General features: G+C 42.5%; 2 protein-coding genes across 2 annotated transcripts; both read left to right on the forward strand.

The window, feature by feature from the left end:
• The first annotated feature begins 7,276 nt into the window (after positions 1-7,276).
• Positions 7,277-10,562, forward strand: LOC120052958 (zinc finger protein 583-like). Its single transcript, XM_039000202.1, has 3 exons — positions 7,277-7,739; positions 8,063-8,193; positions 9,074-10,562. Exons 1-3 carry the CDS (start codon positions 7,481-7,483, stop codon positions 10,229-10,231), a joined length of 1,548 nt encoding a protein of 515 aa, XP_038856130.1. The 5' UTR covers positions 7,277-7,480; the 3' UTR covers positions 10,232-10,562.
• Positions 10,563-20,676: 10,114 nt separating this feature from the next.
• Positions 20,677-24,146, forward strand: LOC120052965 (gastrula zinc finger protein XlCGF48.2-like). The gene is made up of 3 exons (XM_039000212.1): positions 20,677-21,222; positions 21,622-21,752; positions 21,952-24,146. The coding sequence occupies exons 1-3, from the start codon at positions 20,940-20,942 to the stop codon at positions 23,029-23,031; spliced, it is 1,494 nt and encodes a 497-aa protein (XP_038856140.1). The 5' UTR covers positions 20,677-20,939; the 3' UTR covers positions 23,032-24,146.
• The last annotated feature ends 2,628 nt before the right edge of the window (positions 24,147-26,774 follow it).

A 26,774-nucleotide genomic window follows, 5' to 3' on the forward strand; every position in this document is an offset into this window, starting at 1 on the left:
CTCCGCTGTGGCTGGGTCTTTCAGGGTCTTTCAGCATGACAATGATCCCAAACACACCGCCCGGGCAACGAAGGAGTGGCTTCGTAAGAAGCATTTCAAGGTCCTGGAGTGGCCTAGCCAGTCTCCAGATCTCAACCCCATAGAAAATCTTTGGAGGGAGTTGAAAGTCTGTGTTGCCCAGCAACAGCCCCAAAACATCACTGCTCTAGAGGAGATCTGCATGGAGGAATGGGCCAAAATACCAGCAACAGTGTGTGAAAACCTTGTGAAGACTTACAGAAAACGTTTGACCTCTGTCATTGCCAACAAAGGGTATATAACAAAGTATTGAGATAAACTTTTGTTATTGACCAAATACTTATTTTCCACCATAATTTGCAAATAAATTCATTAAAAATCCTACAATGTGATTTTCTGGATTTTTTTTTCTCATTTTGTCTGTCATAGTTGAAGTGTACCTATGATGAAAATTACAGGCCTCTGTCATCTTTTTAAGTGGGAGAACTTGCACAATTGGTGGCTGACTAAATACTTTTTGCCCCACTGTATGCACGCACCACTTCTCCATTTATTTATTTATTTTTCAAATTTGTTGAAACAAGTTATTTTTTCCATTTCACTTCACCAATTTGGACTATTTTGTGTATGTCCATTACATGAAATCCAAATAAATTGCAACAAAATAAGTAAGTAAAAACGGTAAGGGGGATGATTACTTTTGCAAGGCACTGTATATTCCAATGATTTACAAACACCACAGTATCCATGATGAACTGAGCAGGTCACCCTGGGCTTCAGCCTTCACAGAGAGTGTTGGGAGACTCCCCACTATCAGGAAGTCTGTCTTCTAATGCCTGGTGAATGGCTTCATATAAGGTCTGGACCCAGACCTTGGTTTAGCCTTCCTCAGCTACCTCATGGTTACCCATGAATACCGACAGGGTCAGGATGGGCGTTCACCACAAGAGGTACCTAGCTTATAACACAGCACACAATCCCAACAACACCCAAACAATGGCTAGAGGTCAAGGAGGGAGGTCAAAGACTAACCACCTGAGGGTGGTGGCTCCTGCTTCTACCTCTGGTGTCATTGGGTTACAACATGGGAGGCCGAGTATTAGGACGGACGGCAATTAGCCGTACGCCTGCCCCACGTGTGGGAAACGCTTCGCTTTGGCGAACTATGTAAAAAGCCACCAGACCGTTCACACCAAGGAGAGGCCCTTCAAGTGCAAACTATGTTACGAAAGCTTCTCCTTCCTGACTAACCTTATCAGACATAGGAGTGTCCACAATGGGAAGAAATCGTAGCAGTGTGGCTTGAGATGTACACAGGGGATATCTGGGAACCATTCATTAGCTGACATATTATGGTTGTGAAGTGTCTTAGGGTAAGAGGGTAATTAACCACATACCCCTTGGGGTGAAATTGTAATCAAAAGGAGAGACTTTTCGATTTCTTCAAAACAATCAAACTTTATTATTTAATTACTGCAGTAATGGAGCTGTGAATATCCATTCCTAATTGTAAACATGACGATCACTTTTAGTCTGTGCTTGTGTGGTGGTGACTAAGAGCCAATAAAACATCTGCCTGGTTCTTGCCGGACAGCCTGTAGTGAGTCAGAACCTTAATCAGTATTAAGTACTAGCGGGTGAGGACATTCACAGCCGACCGCTAAGATGAGCTCCAGCTAACCGTTTTTACATGGTCCTTCGTATTGCCTGCACTTGACCTGTTTCACATTGAAGATGTTCCAGTATCCAAAAGAGTGTTATCGTTGTCCAAAGGGAGAAGACACACGTTTTTCGGAGGACTTTTTATTGTGGACATTAACACGAATACCTGAATGTTGTGCGTGCATCGAAATGTAAGTTGCATGGGTTCTTATTTGGGGGTTTGACATGCTGTGTAATAATGAGTAATTACCACTATTTACTTTGTTATTTTGATAAGCTTGCAGACATATTTTCTACTATACTACCAAACTAGTCTGTAATGTAGGTGTGTTGCCAATACTGCTATGCATATTGTCTATAGACACACTGAACAAAAATATAAATGCAACAATTTCAAAGATTTTACTGAGTTACAGTTCACATAAGGATATCAGTCAATTTAAATACATTCATTATGCCCTAATCTATGGATTTCACATGACAGATAACTTACAAAAAAGGTAGGTGCGTGGATCAGGAAATTAGTCAGTATCCGGTTTGACCACCATTTGCCTCATGCAGCGTGACACATCTCCTTCGCATAAAGCTGATTAGGCTGTTATTTGTGGCCTGTAGAATGCTGTCCCACACCTCTTCAATGGCTGTGCGAAGTTGCTGGATATTGGCGGGAACTGGATCACATCAATCCACAGCAGCCCAAACATGCTCAATGGGTGACATCTGGTGAGTATGCAGGCCATGGAAGAATTGGGACATTTTCAGCTTCCAGGAATTGTGTACAGATCCTTGTGGTGATGGCTGCGGATGAATGGCAAGACAATGGGCCTCAGGATCTCATCACGGTATCTCTGTGCATTCAAATTGCCATAGATAAAATGCAATTGTGTTCGTTGTCCGTAGTTTATGCCTGCCCATACCATAACCCCACTGCCAACACGGGGCACTCTGTTCATAACGTTGACATCAGCAATCCGCTCGCCCACACGACGCCATACATGTGGTCTGTCATCTGCCCGGTACAGTTGAAACCAGGGTTAATCCATGAAGAGCACACTTCTCCAGCGTGCCAGTGACCATTGAAGGTGAGCATTTGCCCACTGAAGTCTGTTATGATGCCGAACTGCTGTCAGGTCAAGACCCTGGTGAGGACGAAGAGCACACAGATGAGCTTCCCTAAGACAGTTTCTAAAAATAATATTTGGTTGTGTAAACCCACAGTTTCATCAGCTGTCCGTGTTTTTAGTCCCAGACAATCCCGCAGGTGAAGAAGTTGGATGTGGAGGTCCTGGGCTGGCGTGGTTACACGTGGTCTGCGGTTGTGAGGCCGGTTGGACGTACTGCCAAATTCTCTAAATTGACGTTGGAGGCGGCTTATAGTAGAGAAATGAACATTAAATTCTCTGGCAACAGCTCTGGTGGACATTCCTGCAGTCAGCATTCCAATTGCATGCTCCCTCAAAACTTGAGACATCTGTAGCATTGTGTTGAGTGAAAAAAATGCAGATTTTAGAGTGTTCTTTTATTTTCTCCAGTACAAGGTACACCTCTGTAATGATCATGCTGTTTCATCAGCTTTTTGATATGCCAAAATTTGAGAGAAATTAGCTTTTTGTGCATATGGAAGATTTCTGGGATCTTATTTCAGCTCATGAAACATGGAACCAACACTTTACATGTTGCTTTTATGTTTTTGTTCAGTGTAAGTGCCTGCTACTGCATTGGTTGCACAGGGGGTTATGCACAAGTGTACTGTTATTGCTTGTACTGGAAAATAGAGTGTCATATAAGCATGCTAACGTGGCGCATCTCAATGTAGCCACTTACTGTTGCTGTTGTGCACTGTAATTTACGACTCTGTGGCGCTAGGCAGATCAGAGCTTTAACCCGACAGATTCAGATGACAGCTTCACCAGGCTTGAGAGTGCCAGTAATCTTTATTTTGGTTTCTCTCTTTAGTGTGTATTATTTAGGTGAATGTTATACTGCTATGTTTATAGCCCTGTGTATAGTTGTTATAATAGTGTAATGCTATGGTTATTCATTCATGTATATATCCTGTTTACATTGCATATTTATAACGCTTTAACTGTTCACAAGTTGTACATATTCTTACCTTGTAAAACAACAACAGTTGAACTGCTATTCACATCCATTCCTAATTTTAACCATGAAGATCACACCCTAATGCTTTAAAAGGCTGGTCATGGCTCACATCATCATCCCAGACACCATGGAGCCACTCTGATTTACATACCGCCCAAGCAACTGCTTGGCATCCAACCGAAAGGCTCTACAGAGGGTAGTGCATACTGCATAGTACATCACTGGGGTCGAGCTCCCTGCCATCCAGGACCTCTATACCAAGCGACGTCAGAGGAAAGCCCTGCTGAACAGTTAGTCAAATGGCTACACTGACAGTTTGTATTGCCGCACGAACATTTCGGGCGTGAGCCCTTCTTCAGTAATGATGTCATTACCTAAATGTTTGGCCTATTTATAAACTACTACAAAAACATACAACAAAAAACATACAGCGAAAAATAACATTCTTCATTAAGGCCTGCTGGGGCAAGAGTGCCCAAGTGGACTATCCAATATGTCTCTCTTTGGAGAAGTAATTTAGTCCCATCACCTCCCCTACGTGGCGTTACGTTTATTTACCGGAGTGCTGTCCTATTTCTGTTCATTGGATTATATACGAGGATCGAGCACTTTGTTTATCTTTTCATACCCTGACTATTTGCAATGACACCTTTTTATTTGCACTGAGTCACTGACTCTCTTGCACCAGCTCTATGTACACTCACTGGACTCTGACACATACTACACTGACACTCCAACACACTTTCACACTCTTCACATATGCTGCTGCTACTCTGTTTATTATCTATCCTTATCTATCTATCTAGCCTAGTCACTTTTACCCCTACCTACATGTACATATTACCTCAACTACCTCATATCCCTGCACATTGACTCAGTACCTGTAACGCTCTGAGTGTCGGGAGGTGCGAAGTCAGACGCAGGAACAGCAGAGCTTCAATATGTTGAGTCTTTTAATACTCAACTTGCAAACACAATGTCCAACACGGACGTACTGGGTGTCACACACAACGGTCCAACGACACGAGAAACAAACCCAGTCCACAATAATAACATCCACTCCCGAAATCCAAAAGCCACAATGAAACAATCCCGCACAAAGAAGCGTACGGGCTGGCTGACTAATAAAGCCACACTAATTAACAATTAACTGAACACAGGTGATACAAATAAACACATAAGGAGGGGGAGGAAAAAGAGTCAGTGGCAGCTAGTAGGCCGGTGACGACGACCGCCGAGCGCCACCCGAACGGGAAGGAGAGCCTGCCTCGGTTGAAGTCGTGACAGTACCGGGACTCCTTGTATATAGTTTCGTTGTTGTTTTATTTTGTTATCATTTCCTTTTTTTCTAAATGTTCTATATTTTTATTCTGCATTGTTGGGAAAGGGCTCAAAAGTAAGCATTTCACAGTAAAGTCTACACATGTTGTATTTGCCATGTGACAAATAAAATGTCCTTTGATTTATGTGAAGGGTTGTTTATTCTACATGGACCTGATACTACATTTGAAAGTTATCAAAACACTTTGTTTGGAATATCTTATTGTGTATTTATTCCATATAAAAAAATATATATTATTCTCTCTGCAATGTTGGGAAGGGCCTGTAAGTAAGTATTTCACAAAATATTAAATGTTTTGATCTACATACATTTAGCAATTCCCCTTTAAAGAAAAATATGAATTTTCATTGTTGTCAGGAGAATCAACCAATCAAATGTATTCATAAAGCCCTTTTAACATCAACAGATGTCACAGAGGGCTATACAGATTCCCAGATGCATTTGGAATAACAGAGTAACAGATTTTAGTGTTGAATAATCCTGGGTAGAATGTTGCATTTAGAAATGGTATATAAACCTAAAAAGTATGTTAAATATTGTGTTTGTACTGTGTAGGCTATATGATGTTCACAAATGCCTATATATATTTCCGATTTCATGCCTATTAATGTAGTTTAACAAATTGATGCAGATTTTTTGTTGAGACGTGTGGGGTTTTCATACGGTGTATTTAACACTTGATTATGTTCAAAAAACACAAAATGGGACGTTTCATTCTAAGACTTTAATTGAGACTCTTTAGTATACATCATCTGATCTCACCCTATTCTGCATACACCCAACAGCTCTTTATAACCAATATACACTTACTAAATATACCTACATATCCATACATTAACAAACACCTACTGTACACATAGTCAGGTTTGTCTGATGACTTTTGACTTATCATAGCTGACTCATATTTACCCACAACATCATATTTATGTCCACCATGATGGATTTAATAACAATTAAGTCACTCTGTAACAGTATAATACTCAAATGTAGGTGGGGATGGGTAAACACTCCATGTTGAAAGTGTGTTTATCTGTGTGTACGTACCTGAGGGAGTATTGTTCTATGTAATCTGTATCACCTCTCTCTTCCAGGAGAAGGAGGAGGGGTGTGAAGAGGGTCTGGGGAACCCTGAGGGGACCATGGTCATGGAGGACAACCAGACTATACCTCCTCCTGAACCCACAGAGGAACCAGCTGAGCATCACAGGACCACACACAGTCTCACTGAGGTGAGCCCACTGTGAACTCAAAATCAAATAAAATGTAATTTGTCACATGCTTCATAAATAAGAGGTGTTAAAGAAACAACTCTGAGCAGGAGTGCCTATTAGATAATAATAAATAAGACTATGCAGACAGATGGAAACCTGATCATCGATCAGCACTTCTACTCTGAGATTCTTTGTGGATAAACCCAGGTCTTGGTTAAATGTGTCTTAAGTCTGTGCATGCCCTTGAATAATCAAACCATTAAAGAGTGTCAAGTAATCAAATCAACTAACATGTTTGCATAGTAATCATAGCAATTCCTCATTGCCCAATCAGAAGATGCTCCATAGCAGGGGGCTCATATCAGATTTCTTGATCCAACATCCTCTCACTCTGTATCTCTTACAGTCAGTAGACATGGAGGATGGGAAGCCTGATCTGCTGCTAGTCAAAGACGAGACAATAGAAGACGGTCCAGAGAGCATTGACCTGCTGAGTGGGCTAAAGATGGGGGAGCAAGGTAAGGGGGAAATACATATAGCCTACATACAGTAATAGAATAGTGATGCACCTGGTTATTATTCTTTCTTCATTTATACAATGAAATCAATACATACAGTAATAGATCTTCAATGGGAGTAGTGATGCACCTGGCTCTATTTCTTTCTTACATTTCTTCATTCATAAAATTAAATCAATACAACTTTAGTACTATCGGGTGAGGGCATTCATAACCGACCGCTCAGACGAGTTCCAGCTAGCCCTTTTTTCAAGTCTGTTCTGAGTTTGAAAGATACTGATCATGAATAGGAGATTTGATGTGTAATGTAAAAAAATAGTACCGTAATTCAAAGAACAGCGCGCATTCCCTTTTCATTTAGCCACACCCTTTGAGCTATGACGCCTACCAATAACGTCCTTTCTCTTCAGTGTAAACGGAAGTAAACCATGACCAATAACTATTTCCAAGTTAGCGTTTTTCTTGTTGTTATTTAGACGTTTATTAACACCATGGAATTCAAAATATGATACATTTAACTGCTCAGCATCACATACTTACCCCGTGTAGTCTTTAATTTGCGTTGGAGACAGGACTTGGTTGATAGATAGTATATAGGTGACGCTAGCTAGCTGCTAAGGTTAGCTATGGCTAACTGTATGGTTTTCCACACTCAAATAGCCTCCATCATGGAGATGCTAGCGAATGCAGCCGTGGCAGAGATCTGTAAACTCGTCGATGACGACTATGCAGTGTTTCGTTTGGAAATAACTCAAAGCCAGAAAGAAAACAGGGCATTGCGGAGGAAATTACAGCTACAGGAACTGAAGGTAGCACGGGAGCGCGTCCTCGCCAGTCGTCCCAGTAGTGTCAAGCTTGTCAACCGATACAGAGGAATGGCAAGAGGTACATTTTGCAACAGGCCGATGCTGAGGGGCACCCCGTTCCCTTATGCACATGTGTTCAGACGTGTTACCCAGAATTGGTTTTTGGAAAGTATTCAATAATTCCCCCAGTCCCCTGATTACTTACCTAACCAGGTTCTTGATTGACTGTTTTTCCTATTATTTACTCAATGAAAACAATATGATGCATGGAACACAATACATTTATCAATAAATAGTAGGCCTATATCAAGAACTTATGAGAAGTGTTAGATTACATCCACTATGTAGTGTTGAGCATTGAAAGTAGCTAACCGAACCACCTCTTTTGCCCCAATCACTCAGGTGAAGGAAATCTCACTGGTGGCCACAGGAGCTTAGTGAAGCCAGTGGGACACAATACATGGAGAGATGACCAACCAATCACTGTTGATGAGGGGAATGGAACCTCAACCCAGCACGTTATTGTGATAGAGGTTAGTGTAATAGTGTTGAATTGAAAGTGTAAATCAAATGTGGCCGTTTATTTCAGAAAGGCTACCCCCAGCTATTCACTTGCTTACATGTACATCCTCATATATCTGCCATAAGCAGGCATGTGCACAGATAGGGCTCCACTTGTGCAGAGCACATGCCCCTTTGCCCTTCCAGTCTCCAAAGTGTCCTTTTGGGTGGTGGTATAATTTCCTCAAATAATTTTTTTTGTATACTTTTTTGTCATTGTTGTTCAGTACGCACTGATCGCAAGTTGTTGTCAAGCTTGCCACTCCCCACCCTGTTGGTTGCACCTGTTGGTTGCTCCTGTTGATCTGCCCTGTACGGAGCTTGCGCACGCCCGGTTGTGCCTATTTCCCAGTCTGCCCTGTACGGAGATTGCTACTAAATAGCAACAGTGCTGCCACAGCAGAATAATAAAAAATGTAACACTTGATAACACATGATTTAGCCTACATCATCGTCCATGTTTGGTCTGGTTGGCTGATACAAGCAGCGGAGACAGGCAGAAATACAGAGGTAAATCACAATCAGTAAAATAAATCGAGCTAGCTAACTAGCAGATTTACATCAATCATCAACACCAATGATCAGCCTATAGCCCAACCTCTTTTCCCAATGCCCAATGCCAATCATGTCTTCAGAAGTCACTGTAACTAGCTTGCTTACAATTTGTGATGATGAGTGAGTGAGTTGTTGCAGAAATAAATAGGCCTATGCTCGTTATTTATTTTCGCTACTGAGGCATTTTGGGGGGTCTCTGCATGGCCCCGCCCATAGGAGAGCTTGTGAGACTTACCTATGACATTTTAATCTAATTCAGCTCGTGTACCGATAATAACCTCTTTCCTCTTGTGTTAGTCTGCAGATACAGAGGCTGCAGGTCCTGGGGTAAAGCAGGAGAGGTCTGAAGGAGAGGAGGATCCACGACACAGCAGCGACATCCAGACTGGAGCGCCCCATGTAGTCACGAAGGACCCCACCACCACCCCAGCGCAGCCCAGGGACATCAGTAGAACGCCGAACGCCATCCTCAAGTCTGAGACAGAGACTTTAACGAGGCTGGGGAGACTGGGCTGTCCTCCTACTCCCCGCTCAGAGTATTTACTTTACGGTAACCCTAGCCAGAGGACAGTTCTGTCCCATCGGGACTCAGGTGATGCGTTACAGACTGGCAATGATCCGACCTGTTCATACGCTACAGAGATGATACCTGGTGACGTGCCTGTGGGCTTAGATACACAGACTAATCCAATAAGAGGGGACTGGAACCAGTACAGTAGTAGTGTATACTCTGAAGGGTTCCTAGATAAGAAAGGGGAGGGTCTGATCGTAGATGAGGTAACTGTGAAAGAGGAGGGCGACGCTCCTCTGATATGGAATGAAGACGAGACTCACTTAAGAGGACAGTCGCAGGGCAACACTAGTGACTTCTTAGACTACAGGGAAAGCTTAGAGCCAAATCCAAATATCGCAACCCACTCCCCTTTACACGCGCTCAGGGATCGCGAACCAGTGTCCACGTCGATGGCACCTTCCGATTCACACGGCCGCATCCTTTTCGATCAGGTATTGAACTCAAACGACAAGGCTAGAGTCCAGGCTTGGGAAGTTGGAGCAACATCCGGCGGTAGTAAAGAGAAACGGTTCTTCTGCATGTTCTGTAACAAAGGCTTCAACTGCCCCCAGAAGGTGGAGATCCACCAGAGGGTCCACATAGGGGTGAAACCCTTCAGCTGTACCCAGTGTCACATGCGCTTCTCCCAGGCTTGGAACCTGAAGATCCACCAGAGGGTCCACACAGGGGAGAAACCCTACAGCTGTAGCCAGTGTCACATGCGCTTTGCCCAGACTTGCAACCTGAAGAGGCACCAGAGGGTCCACACAGGGGAGAAACCCTACAGCTGCCCCCAGTGTGAGAAGAGGTTCTCCCACCAGCACCAACTGAAGATGCACCTGAAGGTCCACACTGGCGAGAGGGCCCAGTATTACCCCCAGACTAGCAGTAACGAGTCATGACCTCCGTTTAATTCCACGTGACTCACGGTAACTAGGCTACTCCAAAACTGCGCTCTGTAAATTAATAGCGCTGATGGGCGTTAGAAGCCTGCCAAACTTGCTAACAGCATCAATTCGCTAATAGCCTGATACTCAGCGCTCTAGTTTAAATGATAAAGTGTTGAATTCTGAAAATGCATGTGTATTGACCATGCCATTCAATTTCAAGTTCCACATTTTTGTATTTAAATAGACTCACTGAAACTCTGCAAAAAAATAAACTGCCCTTTTTCAGGACCCTGTCTTTCAAAGATAATTCGTAAAAATCCAAATAACTTCACAGATCTTCATTGTAAAGGGTTTAAACACTGTTTCCCATGCTTGTTCAATGAACCATAAACAATTAATGAACATGCACCTATGGAACGGTCGTCAAGACACTAACAGCTTACAGACGGTAGGCAATTAAGGTCACAGTTACGGAAACTTAGGACACTAAAGAGGCCTTTCTACTGACTTTGAAAAACACCAAAAGAAAGATGCCCAGGGTCCCTGCTCATCTGCGTGAACGTGCAAGGAGGCATGACGACTGCAGATGTGGCCAGGGCAATAAATTGCAATGTCCGTACTGTGAGACGCCTAAGACAGTGCTACAGGGAGACAGGATGGACAGCTGATCGTCCTCGCAGTGGCAGACCACATGTAACAACACCTGCACAGGATCCGTACATCCGAACATCACACCTGCAGGACAGGTACAGGATGGCAACAACAACTACCCGAGTTACACCAGGAACGCACAATCCCTCCATCAGTGCTCAGACTGTCTGCAATAGGCTGAGAGAGGCTGGACTGAGGGCTTGTAGGCCTGTTGTAAGGCAGGTCCTCACCAGACATGACCGGCAACAACTTTGCCTATGGGCACAAACCCACCGTCGTTGGACCAGACAGAACTGGCAAAAAGTGCTCTTCACTGACGAGTCACGGTTTTGTCTCACCAGGTCGGATTCGTGTTTATCGTCAAAGGAATGAGCGTTACACAGAGGCTTGTACTCTGGAGCGGGATCGATTTGGAAGTGGAGGATCCGTCATGGTCTGGGGCGGTGTGTCACAGCATCATCGGACTGAGCTTGTTGTCATTGCAGGCAATCTCAACGCTGTGCGTGACAAGGAAGACATCCTCCTCCCTCATGTGGTACCCTTCCTGCAGGCTTATCCTGACATGACCCTCCAGCATGACAATGCCACCAGCCATACTGCTCGTTCTGTGCGTGAATTCCTGCAAGACAGCAATGTCAGTGTTCTGCCATGGCCAGCGAAGAGCCCGGATCTCAATCCCATTGAGCACATCTGGGACTTGTTGGATCAGAGGGTGAGGGCTAGGGCCATTCCCCCCAGAAATGTCTGGGAACTTGCAGGTGCCTTGGGGGAAGAGTGGAGTAACATCTCACAGCAAGAACTGGCAAATCTGGTGCAGTCCATGAGGAGGAGATGCACTGCAGTACTTAATGCAGCTGGTGGCCACACCAGATACTGACTTACTTTTGATTTTGACCCCCCCTTTGTTCAGGAATACATTATTCCATTTCCGTTAGTCACATGTCTGTGGAACTTGTTCAGTTTATTTCTCAGTTGTTGAATCTTGTTATGTTCATACAAATATTTACACGTTAAGTTTGCAGAAATAAACGCAGTTGACAGTGAGAGGATGTTTCTTTTTTTGCTGAGTTTATTATCCGAAACATCTCATCCATCCTCCAAACCTCTCTCTCGCCCTCTCGCTCTCTCCAATTCAATTCAATTTGCTTTATTGGCATGACGTAACAATGTACATATTGCCAAAGCTTATTTACAATATAAAAATGATTTTTTTAGCAGGCGAAACCCCGAGGACAAACCATTCAGATTCTTTTTTTTTTTTGAGGTCACACTCTTTTCAATGAGTTTTCATTGGGAAACCAGATTTCTAAGGGACATGCTTGCAGTTCCTACCGCTTCCACCGGATGTCAACAGTCTTGAGAAATTGGTTGAGGTTATTCCTTTGTGTAATGAAGAAGTACAGCCATCTTGAAAGAGAGTCACTCCACGTGTCCTGTTTGTTAGAGGCGCGAGACCAGAAGGCTAGCTATAGTTGGTTTTAATCCTGTATTGAACACAGATCATCCCGTCTTCAATTTGATCGATTATTAACGTTAAAAAGTACCTAAAGTTGTATTACAAAAGTAGTTTGAAATGTTTTGGCAAAGTTTACAGGTAACCTTTGAGATATTTTGTCGTCACGTTTGAGCAAGTTGGAAGCTGTGTTTTTCTGGATCAAACGCGCCAAATAAATGGACATTTTGGATATATATCGACGGAATTAATCAAACAAAAGGACCATTTGTGATGTTTATGGGACATATTGGAGTGCCAACAACAGAAGCTCGTCAAAGGTAAGGCATGAATTATATTTTTATTTCTGCGTTTTGTGCCGCATCTGCAGGGTTGAATATGCTTATCTCTCTTTGTTTACAATGGTGCTATCCTCAGATAATAGCATCGTATGCTTTCGCCGAAAAGCCTATTTGAATTCTGACATGTTGGCTGGATTCACAACCAGTGTAGCTTTAATTTGGTATCTTTCATGTGTGATTTAATGAAAGTTTGATTTTATAGTAATTTTCATAGTTATTAATTTTAATTTGGCGCTCTGCATTTTCTCAGGCTTTTTGCCAAGTGAGACAGTAGCGGCCCGCCTAAACTCAGATTTTTGGATATAAATATGAACTTTACCGAATAAAACATACATGTATTGTGTAACATGAAGTCCTATGAGTGTCATCTGATGAAGATCATCAAAGGTTAGTGATTCATTTTATCTCTATTTCTGCTTTTTGTTACTGCTCTCTTTGGCTGGAAAAATGGCTGTCTTTTTCTGTGACTTGGCTCATACCTAACAATCGTTTGGTGTGTTTTCGTCATAAAACCTTTTTGAAATCGGACACTTTGGCTGTATTTACAACAAGTGTATCTTTAAAATGGTGTAAAATACTTGTATGTTTGAGGAATTTAAATTATGGGATTTCTGTTGTTTTGAATTTGGCGCCCTGCAGTTTCACTGGCTGTTGACGAGGTGGGACGCTACCGTCCCACATACCCTTAAGGCAATTAAAGCACTGTTTTCTTTCGTGTGGTAAGGCTCTCCAATCAATTATTTTTCACGAGTGCCTAGGGTTCATGAAAACGTAGCCTACCTCAAAATACCTGTGTCGTTATTCAAAATGTTAATTGAAGGCCTATGTCCTCATAGTTTGGGGGGGGTGACATTTTTTAGACCCAAGCTATAAGCTTCTGTAGCGCCGAACCTACCAAGTTGATTTATGCTCTATAGAATGTTTTAATTATATGCCCAGCCTTTTCTCAGTTTATCTTTTTTATTTTTACAGTTTATAGCATGTTAAATATGATCTATTATCGGGAGCCTCTGTCAGCAATACCCACATTCATTTATAACTGTCACTTTAGTGTTAGTTTCTTTCAATTTGTAGCCTACATTTCATATTGTTCCATTGCCATTCCGTTAACTTTTCTTTCCTCTGTCACATCCTTGTAAGTTGTTCCAGAGAGTCGCTAGCATTAGTGGATCATATTAGGCTAACGTTGTGCAATAATTTGGGACATGTAGCCTATTTGAATCATTATGGAACTCAGACCACACGTAGCAGTTTAAACCTGGAGCCTGGTGCACAGTTCATGATTACTGGACCAGACATTAGGCTACAATTCCTTGATTAGTGAGGGATAACGTATTTATAGGAATATTGTTGAACCCCGATTGTACAATTCTCACCTTCCAATATCTTATCGATTTAACTTGAATATGGCAACTTTCAGGATGAATCCAACCACTGTATTTTTGATTCATTCATATTTTGTGTGTCAAGGCTCTCCAAACCAGTTTTTTGTGATTCATAAATACTTTCCTTACCCTAAATAATCTACAAGATCAGAGTATTTTTTAAATCTACTAATTGGTGCTGAAATGGAGGCGAATATGTATACATTTAGATGGCTTTCTTTCATTTATCACTAATAATTTGAACCCGTTCTCTCGATATATTCTAACGAGTCTGTTAAATAAAAAAATATATAAACATGTTGGATTACATATTGAAAATGGTTACGCAGCATTGATGTACTGAGCTGTCGGTTTGATTGAGGCTTCAGAAGTGCATAGGAAAGGCGTACATTTCCTAAGTCTAAATCAGCCCTCATTGAGTTTCTACGTCATCAGATGGTGTATTAGCCCAAATCCATATTTTATCAATAAGATGTCCCTACTGTTGGTGAGTGCATCTGTCATTTCAACTGAACATCGTGATTACATTAATGAAGAATGAAATCAAATAAATCGTAAATGCAACATGTAAAGTGTTGGTCCCAGGTTTCATGAGCTGAAATAAAAGATCCCAGAAATGTTCCATATGCACAAAAAGCTTATTTCTCTCATTCTGCGCACAAATTTGTTTACACCCCTGTTAGTGAGCTTTTATCCTTTGCCAAGATAATCCATCCACCTGACAGGTGTGGCATATCAAGAAGCTGATTAAACAGCATGATCATTACACAGTTGCACCTTATGCTGGGGACAATAAAAGGCCACTAAAATGTGCAGTTTTGTCACACAACACAATGCCACAGATGTCTCAAGTTTTGAGGGAGCGTGCAATTGGCATGCTGACTGCAGGAATGTCCACCAGAGCTGTTGCAAGAGAAATTTATGTTTGTTTCTCTACCATGGGCTCCTGAGTGGCGCAGTCGTCTAAGGCACTGCATCTCAGTGCTTGGTGTCACTACAGACGCCCTGGTTCGAATCCATGCTGTATCACAACTGGCCGTGATTGGGAGTCCCATAGGGCAGCGCACAATTATTCCAGGTTTGGCGGTTTAGGCTGTCATTGTAAATAATAATTTGTTCTTAACTGACTTGCCTAGTTAAATAAATTAATTTAAATATAAAACCTCTAAACTTGTTTTAAATAATTTGGCAGTACATTCAACTGGCCTCACAACCGCAGACCACGTGTAACCACGCCAGCCCAGGACCTCCACATCCGGCTTCTTCACCTGCGGGATCGTCTAAGACCAGCCACCTGGACAGCTGATGAAACTGGGTTTGCACAACCGAAGAATTTCTGAACAAACTGACAGAAACCGTCTCAGGGAAACTCATGTGAGTGTTCGTCGTCCTCACCAGGGTCTTGACCTGACTGCAGTGGGCAAATGCTCACCTTAGATGGCCACTGGCATGCTGGAGAAGTGTGCTCTTCACGGATGAATCCCGGTTTCAACTGTACTGGGCAGATGGCAGACAGCATGTATGGCGTCGCCTCATGGTGGCGGTGTGGTTGTGGTATGGGCAGGCATAAACTACGAACACAATTGCATTTTATCGATGGCAATTTGAATGCACAGAATAAGAGACTAATAAACAGTGTACACAGTCTAGGCAAGAAACAGAGCCCATGCATTTTTTGCGACTTTCAAATCATCAGACAATAGTCGCATCATGCAGCCAATATGTTTTGATTTGTAAGTCATTCTAAAGTTTATCACAACTAAAGTAGCAAATAAATGAAGTGTATAGGACAGGTTTCAAATTATCACTTTTTACATTCAACACAGAATAGCCGCTCCATGGTGCACTCGCTCGGCAATCATTAGATAAAAATATCCTTTCTATTTTATTCAGCTATGTTCACTTATTCTTCTCACTATAAAGTTATATATAATAAAAGAATGGCACAGCAATCATAAGCATATCTTGTCTGCTGTAAATGAACTAGCCTACAGCCTAGGCTGCCGTTGGCATGGCATAGCCAGATCAGTAAAATACAGTGGGCCTCAGAATATGAAGTTATGTTCTGAAATACCCATTTAGCCCTGGGGCGTTAAAGACAATGTTGCAGTTTTAAAGGATGTTTGCTGCTTTTCTACAAATTGTGCCATAGGGTAGAGAGAAATATTTGCAGTTTTGAATATATCTGAGTGAATGTCTAACAAAAATAAATGTGAACCCTGTTGGTAATTTGACAATGATTACTACAAGTTTAGATAGCTAGACTAATTTAACAATCTAAAAAAAAAATAGCTGACATGGGCTAATTGAGGAAAACAGTTGATCCAACCAAAATGTGAACTTTAACCTTTGTGTATTCTACTATACTAACTCTCAACATTATGTTGAGACCCGCCTGGGGGGGGGGGGGGGGGGGGTTAACGGCAGGCCTACAAAATTGGGTCTGCCAATTGCCCATCCTTGGCCTACTAAATATACTTACACATATCCACACAAATGGTAAACACTCCATGTTTAAAGTGTGTTTGTTATCTGTGTTATGCATGTGTACAGTCGTGGCCAAAAGTTTTGCGAATGACCAAATATTAATTTCCACAAAGTTTGCTGCTTCGGTGTCTTTAGATATTTTTGTCAGATGTTACTATGGAATAGTGAAGTATAATTACAAGCATTTTATAAGTGTCAAAGGCTTTTATTGACAATTACATGAAGTTGATGCAAAGAGTCAATATTTGCAGTGTTGACCCTTCTTTTTCAAGACCTCTGCAATCCGCCCTGGCATGCTGTCAATTAACTTCTGGGCCACATCTTGACTGATGGCAGCCCATTCTTGCATGATCAATGCTTGGAGTTTGTCAGAATTTGTGGGTTTTTGTTTGTCCACCCGCCTTAATGGGATTAAGGTCTGGGGAGTTAATTGGCCATGGACCCAAAATATTGATGTTTTTCCCCGAGCCACTTAGTTATCACTTTTGCCTTATGGCAAGGTATTGTTCGTCACCAAACTTTTCCTGGATGGTTGGTACCATTCTTTATTCATGGCTGTGTTCTAAGGCAAAATTGTGAGTGAGCCCACTCCCTTGGCTGAGAAGCAACCCCACACATGAATGGTCTCAGGATGCTTTACTGTTGGCATGACACAGGACTGATGGTAGCGCTCACCTTGTCTTCTCCGGACAAGTTTTTTTCCGGATGCCCCAAACAATCAGAAAGGGGATTCATCAGAAAAAATGACTTTATCCCAGTCCTCAGCAGTCCAATCCCTGTACCTTTTGCAGAATATCAGTCAGTCCCAGATGTTTTTCCCTTAGATAAATGGCTTCTTTGCTGCCCTTCTTGACACTAGGCCATCCTCCAAAAGTCTTCGCCTCACTGTGCGTGCAGATGCACTCACACCTGCCTGCTGCCATTCCTGAGCAAGCTCTGTACTGGTGGTGCCCCGATCCCGCAGCTCAATCAACTTTAGGAGACGGTCCTGGCGCTTGCTGGACTTTCTTGGGCACCCTGAAGCCTTCTTCACAACAATTGAACCGCTCTCCTTGAAGTTCTTGATGATCCGATAAATGGTTGATTTAGGTGCAATCTTACTGGCAGCAATATCCTTGCCTGTGAAGCACTTTTTGTGCAAAGCAATGATGACAGCACGTGTTTCCTTGATGGTTGACAGAGGAAGAACAATGATTCCAAGCACCACCCTCCGTTTGAAGCTTCCAGTCTGTTATTCAAACTCAATCAGCATGACAGAGTGATCTCCAGCCTTGTCCTCGTCAAACACTCACACCTGTGTTAACGAGAGAATCACTGACATGATGTCAGCTGGTCCTTTTGTGGCAGGGCTGAAATGCAGTGGAAATGTTTTTGGGGGATTCAGTTCATTTGCATGGCAAAGAGGGACTTTGCAATTCATCTGATCACTCTTCATAACATTCTGGAGTATATGCAAATTGCCATCATACAAACTGAGGCAGCAGACTTTGTGAAAATTTATATTTGTGTCATTCTCAAAACTTTTGACCACGACTGTACATGCCTGAGGGAGTGTATGTCTGTGCAATCTGTATCACTCTTCAAGGAGGAAGAGGAGGTGCTGCTGGTGAAGAAGGAGGGGTGATATGCTTACTTAGGGTCCTTGTTCAACAATGTAGAGTTAAAGATTTTAAAAAAATTCATGAAACATTGAAATAGTGACACGAGGTATATTACACAGTGAATAACAATAATGATTAAATATAACATAGCTATATACAGGGAGTACCTAGTCGATGTGCCTATGTACAAATAGGTAGGGTTAAATTGACTAGGCAACAGCCTAAATAATAAACAGTAGCAGCAGCGGGTAACGTTAGCCATTCGATTCGCTATTTAACAGTCTTGTTTAGCAGTCTTATGGTTTGCGGGTAGAAGCTGCGATATCGACTTAATTCGAAGTTTTTATGAGCATTTATGTACGCTTGTTCTCATGTTGTATGTTTGGTCTCGTCGCCTTCGCTCCTCTGTGCTGTGTGCACCTTCCCATTTAGCCTACACCAGAGATTTGTATATAATGACGAGATGCACGTCTCCGTCCTAATAATGGGAGTCGTTGTATCAAAGGCCGCAGTCGACAAACCCCAAAATAAGCCCATAGAAACACATTGGCCTTATTTTGGACATATTTTAGCAAGTGAAATCTCTCGTTTCGCCTGTTCCTCTTTGGTTTACACGCACACCAAACCTCTTCCCTGCCTTTCACGTTAACAAAGTTGAGAGATCACATCTTTCTCTCTGACAAGCGAGTTCAACTCTCCATTTGAATTTGTTTGGTCGACCAGAATCGGTCATATGTACACCAAAACACATTGAGACATTTATTATACTGTAATAGAGGAGAAGATAACTTTTCAAAACGACACCCTTTTTATGTCTCAACTATACTAATTGCGTCCAGAGCAGACACTACTAAAACAAGAGTATCAATGAACTTTGATTCTGGGAAATGAATGTTGAGTTTGTGGCGCGCGGCATTGGGGTACCGCTAACAATATTTTAGCCGAAGACCGTTATAGTTCCTGTCTAGTCTGTTTTATAAATGTGTAATAAGCATAAAACACAATTATATAAGGAATTAGCAACTGTTCTCCTATAAGGAATTGGCAACTGTTCCAATTCACCTTTCTGCAGGACAATTGCCTAAATACACTGGAGTTGCTTACCAAGACGACATGAAATGTTCCTGAGTGGCCAAGTTCCAGTTTTGACTTAAATCAGCTTGAAAATACTTGACAGTGGCTATATAGCAATGATCAACAACCAACTTGACAGAGCTTGAAGAATTTAAAAAACAATAATGAGCAAATATTGTACAATCCAGGTGTGCAAAGTTCTTAGAGACTTACCCAGAAAGACTCTACAATGTATTGACTCAGGGGGTTGAATACTTATTTCATCAAGATAAACAATAATATATCTTCCATTTATAAAAAAAAAAATCGCATTTTTATTCCACTTTGACCGAGTATTTTGTGAGATCGTTGACAAATAATGATAATTAAATCCATTTGAATCCCACTTTGTAACATCATAATGTGTAAAAAGTCAAGGAGTGTGAATACTTTCTGAAGGCACTGTAGCTCAATATTTGAATTATTAATTGTAGTCTTTTTTGCTCATCTTCATCAAGGGTGATAATAATTATGGAGGTGACTGTACATATACAGAACATAATATAGGGTCCTCAAACTCAAGTCTGGACCTCGAAGCCAGTTCCAATGTACTTTGTCATTGTTACCCTCTAAATCAGGGACAAATTTAGACCTGGGACACCAAGTGTGTGCAATTAATTATCAGGTAGAACAGAAAACCAGCAGGCTCCAGGCCTCATAGGGTAAGAGTTAAAGAGCGACAGCCTTTAAAAAGCAATGAATCCCTTTGAAAACGGGTCAGAAACCGTTATTCTAGTGTGAAAATGGACTACAAAGTGTAAATAGGATGCTTTTGGTCATAAAGTCAGTCTCTTCTAAAACGGAGTTTGGAACATCCGTGCATCACAACCGGTAAATGAAGGTTGGGTTTTGATTTGACAATGTCCATTTGCTCACTAACACGGGGTGAACATCTGCAGTGGCTGTGCTCTATCCAATAGCATAGACGGTGAGACAGACCTGCCCATCAGCTCCTTAATGTAAAATTGTGCAACTAAAACCCCCTCGGCAAAAACGTCAAAATGAATGAAAGATTTTAGTTATCTTAGTTAGATTCATTATGGGGATTTTGAGGACGTGAATTAGGATCCTGCGTCTACAGTATTTCATGGGGGCTAATCATTAACCAAATGCGGAATCGGTGAGGAAACACACCTCTAAGACGGAAATCTCGTTTTTTTTAATGAGCAACAGAAAAACACACGTGCCAATCAGCTTGTTCAGTGGCTCTGTAAATACCGCTGATGTTGGGTATCAATATTTACCTTACTGAGGTGATGTAGTTGGAATAAAGTAATAATATTATTTTCTACTCTATTCTTGTTAACACACTGTTCTTTCTAAACAAGTCTGCTCTCCGCTTGAAAGATACTGACCATGAATATGAGATTTGATGTGTCATGTAATAAGCAGTAACGTAATTCAAAGAACAGCGCGTATACGGTTTTTCATTTAAAGACGCCATTTTGAGCCATGACGCCGACCAATTAGATCCGTTCTCTTCAGTGTAAACGGAAGTGAACATTGACCAACAACAATTTCGTACCTTAGTGTTTTTATTGTTGTTATTTAGACGTTTATTAACACCCTGGAACTCAGAATATGACTAATTTAACTGCATAGCCTCACATACTTACACCCAGGTAGTATTTAATTCGCGTTGGAGACAGAACTTGGTTGGTAGATAGTAATGCTAGATAGCTGCTAATAATGGCTAAATGTATGGTTTTTCACACTCAAATAGCCTCCATTATGGAGGTGCTAGCGAATGCAGCCGTTGCAGAGATCTGTAAACTCGTAGACGACGACTATGCAGTGTTTCGTTTGGAAATAACTCAAAGCCAGAAAGAAAACAGGGCATTGCGGAGGAAACTACAGCTACAAGAACTGAAGGTTGCACGGGAGCGCGCAGAGAGGACAACTCGAGAGCGCGTCCTCGCTAGTCGTCCCAGTAGTGTCAAAATCCTCGACCGGTACAGAGGAATGGCAAGAGGTACATTTTGATTTTGCAGAAGGTCGAGGCTGTGGGGCCTTGGTTCTTGGTCAGTTTTTGGATAGTATGCAATACTTTCCCATCTTGCATAATTCTTTTATTTTACCTTTATTTTACAGGGCAGGTCAATTAAGAACAAATTCTTCTTGCACAAAGACACAATACCATATTCTATTCAGATTCTTGATTTACTGAATTTCTGATTGTCATACTAAATTAAAATAATCTGATGCATGGAACATAATCAATCCATCAATAAATAGTATATCAATATGTTATGATAAGTGTTACCTTAGATCCTCCTTGCCAATTGTAGATATTGTCAATAGTGTACAATACAGGGTTAAGCATGGACAGTACCTAATTTAACTACCTCTTTCCCCCCAATCACTGTCTTAGGTGAAGGACATCTCACTGGAGGCCACAGGAGCTTTGTGAAGCCAGTAGGACACAACGTGTGGAGAGATGACCAACCAATAGCTATAGATGAGGGCAGGGGAACCTCCACCCAGCATGTTATTGTGAAAGCGGTTAGTGTAATAGTGTAACATAAAAAATTACAATAAATCAAATGTGGCCCGTTTATTTCAAAGGCTACCCTCAGCTATTCACTTGCTTACATGTACATCCTGATTTATCTGCCATAGGAGAGCTTGTGAGACTTCCCTATGACATTGTTATCCAATTCTACTCATGTACCGATAATTACCTCCTCTCTTCTGGTGTCAGTCTGCAGATGCAGAGGCTGCAGGTCCTGGGTTCAAGCTGGAAAGGTATGAAGGAAAGGAGGACCCACCACACAGCAGAGACATCCAGACTGGAGTGCTTGCTGTAGCTACGGAGGTCCCCACCCTCGCCCCAGCACTGCCCAGGGCCCAATGCAGCATCACGGAGGTCAGTGGAACGCTGAACACCGTCCTCAAGTCAGAGACAGACACTGAGACTTTAACGGTGGTGGAGCGACTGGGCGGTCCTCCTGCTCCCCGCTCAGAGTATTTAGTTTACGGGAGCCCGAGGACGGTTCTGTTCCATCAGGACTCAGGTGATGCGTTACAGACTGGCAATGATCCGTCCTGTTCATACGCTACAGACACAGAGATGATACCTGGTGACATGCCTGTGGGCTTAGATACACAGACTAATTCAATGAGAGGGGACTGGAACCGGTACAGTAGTAGTGTCTACTCTGAAATGTGTCTAGATAAGAAAGGGGAGGGTCTGGTCATAGATGAGGTGACTGTGAAAGTGGAGGGTGACATTCCTCTGACATGGAATGCAGACGAGACTCACTTAGGAGAAGGACACTCTCAGGAAAACAAGAGTGACTTCTTAGACTACAGGGAAAGCTTAGAGCCAAATCCAAATATCGCAACCCACTCCCCTTTACACACGCTCAAGGATCGCGACCCAGTGTCCACGTCTATGGCACCTTCCGATTCACACAACCGTGCCCTTTTCGATCAGGTATTGAACTCAAACGACAGGGCTAGAGCCCAGGCTCAGGGAGGGGGAGCAACATCAGGCGGTAATAAGGAGAAACGGTTCTTCTGCATGTTCTGTAACAAAGGCTTCAACTGCCCTCAGAAGGTGGAGATTCACCAGAGGGTCCACATAGGGGTGAAACCCTTCAGCTGTACCCAGTGTCACATGCGCTTCTCCCTGGCTTGGAACCTGAAGATCCACCAGAGGGTCCACACAGGGGAGAAACCTTACAGCTGTACCCAGTGTCACATGCGCTTCTCCCACTCCTCCAGCCTGAAGAGGCACCAGAGGATCCACACAGGGAAGAAACAATTCAGCTGCCCCTAGTGTGGGAAGATGTTCTCCCACCAGAACCAGCTGATGATGCACTTGAAGTTTCACACAGGAGAAAGGTTGTGGGAAGAGGTTCTCATAGAGGAGCTACCTCAGGATACATAAGCAGAAAAAACATTTCACTCTATAATATAGAAAAGTAACCATTTCACTTGATAGCTTCTGACATTTAGATCAAACCTTGCATTAAAGACAGAGATACATTTTCATTTGGAATAACAAGAGTAACAGATTTCAGTGTTGAATATTCCTGTGTAGAATATTGCATTGAGACAGTGGCCTTGTCCGAATACCCATACTAGCCATAATACCCAAACTGCATACTAATTTCGGCATTGGATCTAGTAGAATTCACTCACCTTTTCCCACTCACGTATTTGACAACACCTGATCATCAGATAAATTAATGCTCTGTACCAAAATGAACAAATGGCGGGAGTCTACATAAATCACACAATAGATGATGCATTCGGTGTACTATTTTCAACATTTCATATACTATAGAATTGTATTTTTCGGGATACTATTTATTACGCTACTATGGATTCGGACACGGCCATTGTGTGATATAAGGCATATATAAGCGTAAAAAGTCTGTTACATATCGTGTTTGTACTGTGTAGGCTATATGATGTTCACAAATGCCTATTTCATTACTTCCATTCAACTACTTGATTTTTTTCCCAAGACACTTTTCAATTAGAAAAATAATGCAGTTTGTCAAATTCATGCAGATTTTTTGTTGAGACATTACATTTGAGATTTTGGGTCATTTTAGCAGATGCGCTTATCCAGAGCGACTTACAATTTTTGCATTCATCTTAAGAAAGCTGGGTGAGACAACCACATAACACAGTCATAGCAAGTACATTTTCCCTCATTAAAGTACTTATCAGCAACGTTCGGGCAGGGACTCTTCTGTCTTAGCTTCAGGGGGAAGCTGGTTCCACCATTGGGGTACCAGCACAGAGAAGAGCTTTGACTGGGCTGAGAAGGAGCTGATCCCTCGTAGGGGTGGGACAGCCAAGAGACCAGAGGAGGCAGAATAGAGTGCTCGGGTTGGGGTGTTGGGTTTGAGCATAGCCTGAAGGTAGGAAAGGGCAGTTCCCCTTGCTGCTCTGTAGGCAAGCACCATGGTCTTGTAGTGGATGCAAGTTTTGACTGGAAGCCAGTGGAGTGTGCCGAGGAGCGGGGTGACATGGAAGAATTTAGGAAGGTTGAACACCAGGCGGGCTGCGGCATTTTGAATAAGTTGCAGGGGTTTGATGGCACAAGCAGGGAACCTAGCCAACAGAGAGTTGCTGTAGACTAGACCAGGGTTTCCCAAACTCGGTCCTGGGGACCCCCCTGGGTGCACGTTTTGGTTTTTGCCCTAGCACTACAAAGCTGATGATGAGTTGGTTTATTTGAATCAAGTTTTGTAGTGCTAGGTCAAAAACCAAAACGTGCACCTGGGGGGGGGGGAGTTGGAAAACCCTGGTCTAGAATGGAGATGACAAGCGCCTGGATTAGGACCTGCGCCGCTTCCTGTATGAGGAAGGGTCGTACTCTACGGCTGGAGTGAGTCACTGCTTTGATTTTTGCCGAAAATGACAGGGTGTTGTCCAGGGTCACGCCAAGGTTCTTTGCACTCTGGGAGGGGGACACAGTGGAGATGTCAACCGTGATGGAGAGGTCTTGGAGCGGGCAGGCTTTCTACGGCAGGAAGAGCAGCAACATCTTGTTGAGCTTGAGGTGGTGGGCCGACATCCAAGTTGAGATTTCTGCCAGACACACAGAGATGCGTGTGTATGTGCGGTTTTCATATATGTTGTATTTAACTCTTGTTTATGTTTAATAAACATAAAATGGGACTTTTCAGTCTAAGACTTTCATTGAGACTCTTTAGTATACATCACTTCTGATCTCACCCTATTCTGCATACACATGACAGCGCATTATACCTATATACTGTACAATTACTGTACACACGAAATACAGTGCATTTGGAAAGTATTCAGGTTTTCAGGTTTTTCAAAATTTTTGCAAAAGTATAAAAACAAAAACTGGAAATAAGACATTTACATACGTATTCAGACACTTTACTCAGTAGTTTGTTGAAGCACTTTTGGCAGGATGCACTTGAGCTCAATTTCAAGTCTCATTGCAAAGGGTCTGAATACTTATGTAATTAAGGTATCTGTTTTTTGTTTTTAATACATTAGCAAAAGAATTCTAAACCTGTTTTTGCTTGTCCATTATGGTGTATTGTGTAGATTGATGAGAAAAAAAAGTATTTAATACATTTTAGAATAAGGCTGTAACATAACAAAATATGGAAAAAGTCAAGGGGCCTGAATACTTTCAGAATGCACTGTATACCTACACATACCCACACACTAACAAACACCTACCGTACACGTTAAAATAGTTTAGTAAAGTTTGTGTGATGATGACTTTTGACTTAAATATGTGTGTAAAAATAACTCAGATATAAGTCCACCATGATGGGTTTAACAACAATGAAGTCATTCTGTAACTACAGTATCGGACTCAAATGTAGTGAGGATGGGTATATACTCCATGTTGAAAGTGTGTTTATTATCTGTGTGTGGGTGTATGTACGTATCTGAGGGAGTGTATATGTCTGTAATCTGTATCACCTGTGTCTTCCAGGAGGAGGAGGGTCCAGAGGTGCTGCTGGTGAAGGAAGAGGGGTGTGAGGGTCTGGGGAACCCTGAGGGTAGTGATGGAATGATTGATACTAAGCTCTGACACTCCGATGCAGTTTTCAAAGCACTACTGATTCGACACAACATATCGATGCTTGTATCAAAGTGGCAATACCACGTGACGATGACATTCGAAGCTTCGGACGTCACACTACCATCTGACAGGTGTCGGAACTGGTGCCGCGTTAAGGTGCTAGTCAGAACTAGGAAACTCTGACATTTCTGACTTGCCAACTGGTTGTAGTTATACGCGTGCCATGTCAATTTCCGAGTTTCCTAGTCCCGACTAGCATGTGAACGCAGCATGAGAGCGCATACCTCTGTTGGCAGCATTAAAAAATCTTAGTCTAGATATTTCACTTTCTTAGTAGGTGGAAAGATAGCTTGGCGTAGAGCTATATGGCAGATGAATGTATCCTGAAACTGTAGCACACCTTTAAGAAACCTAATCATGAGCCAGTGGCTGCCAAGTGGACCATCCTGCTTTTCATTATGACACGCTGAAATGGCTGCTGCGTATACCTTAAATGTAGATGCAGCCCTGCCAGCATCTAACAAACACCTCAAGAATACAGTTCTTATGCCGCAAGATTCTGAAGCAACACCCTGCTCCCTACACCACTGGCAGAACACGCACCACCGTGTGTCATAGGTTGACGTGGTGGAGGGGGCTCTGGCACTCTGTAAGATGTTAACAACAGAGGGCTCAAGATCTAAACCAGACCATATTCGGTGTTCAGTGGCCAGGCCCACAGCTGCAGGCGGGAGGAATTCGGATACCACAGTGTTCAGGTTCACTGAGAGGTGTCCAGCTCTTAGTGGGGCCAGATTCTTCTGTGGCCACAGCAAAAGGGTATGTACCATCTGGTGGAGACGGATGGAACCCAGAACCCCTTGGTGGTTTATGTACGCTACCACTGTGGCGCTGTCTGTCTGTACCAGCACGTATGTCCCGCAGTTGTGGGAGTAAGTTGAGCAGAGTTAGTTCTCTCAACTCCAGCATGTTGATGTGGAGTTTGGACCAGC

Source organism: Salvelinus namaycush, chromosome 8, assembly GCF_016432855.1.
Source record: "Salvelinus namaycush isolate Seneca chromosome 8, SaNama_1.0, whole genome shotgun sequence".
Classification (NCBI taxonomy): domain Eukaryota; kingdom Metazoa; phylum Chordata; class Actinopteri; order Salmoniformes; family Salmonidae; genus Salvelinus; species Salvelinus namaycush.

What these genes read in the sequence shown, in the direction of transcription:
- LOC120052958 (XM_039000202.1), top strand. Translation starts at nt 7,481, where the DNA reads ATGGCTAACTGTATGGTTTTCCACACTCAAATAGCCTCCATCATGGAG. An exon ending in ATACAGAGGAATGGCAAGAG is followed by an intron (nt 7,740 to 8,062) that starts GTACATTTTGCA and finishes CCAATCACTCAG; the next exon opens with GTGAAGGAAATCTCACTGGT. An exon ending in AGCACGTTATTGTGATAGAG is followed by an intron (nt 8,194 to 9,073) that starts GTTAGTGTAATA and finishes CTCTTGTGTTAG; the next exon opens with TCTGCAGATACAGAGGCTGC.
- LOC120052965 (XM_039000212.1), top strand. Translation starts at nt 20,940, where the DNA reads ATGGCTAAATGTATGGTTTTTCACACTCAAATAGCCTCCATTATGGAG. An exon ending in GTACAGAGGAATGGCAAGAG is followed by an intron (nt 21,223 to 21,621) that starts GTACATTTTGAT and finishes TCACTGTCTTAG; the next exon opens with GTGAAGGACATCTCACTGGA. An exon ending in AGCATGTTATTGTGAAAGCG is followed by an intron (nt 21,753 to 21,951) that starts GTTAGTGTAATA and finishes TTCTGGTGTCAG; the next exon opens with TCTGCAGATGCAGAGGCTGC.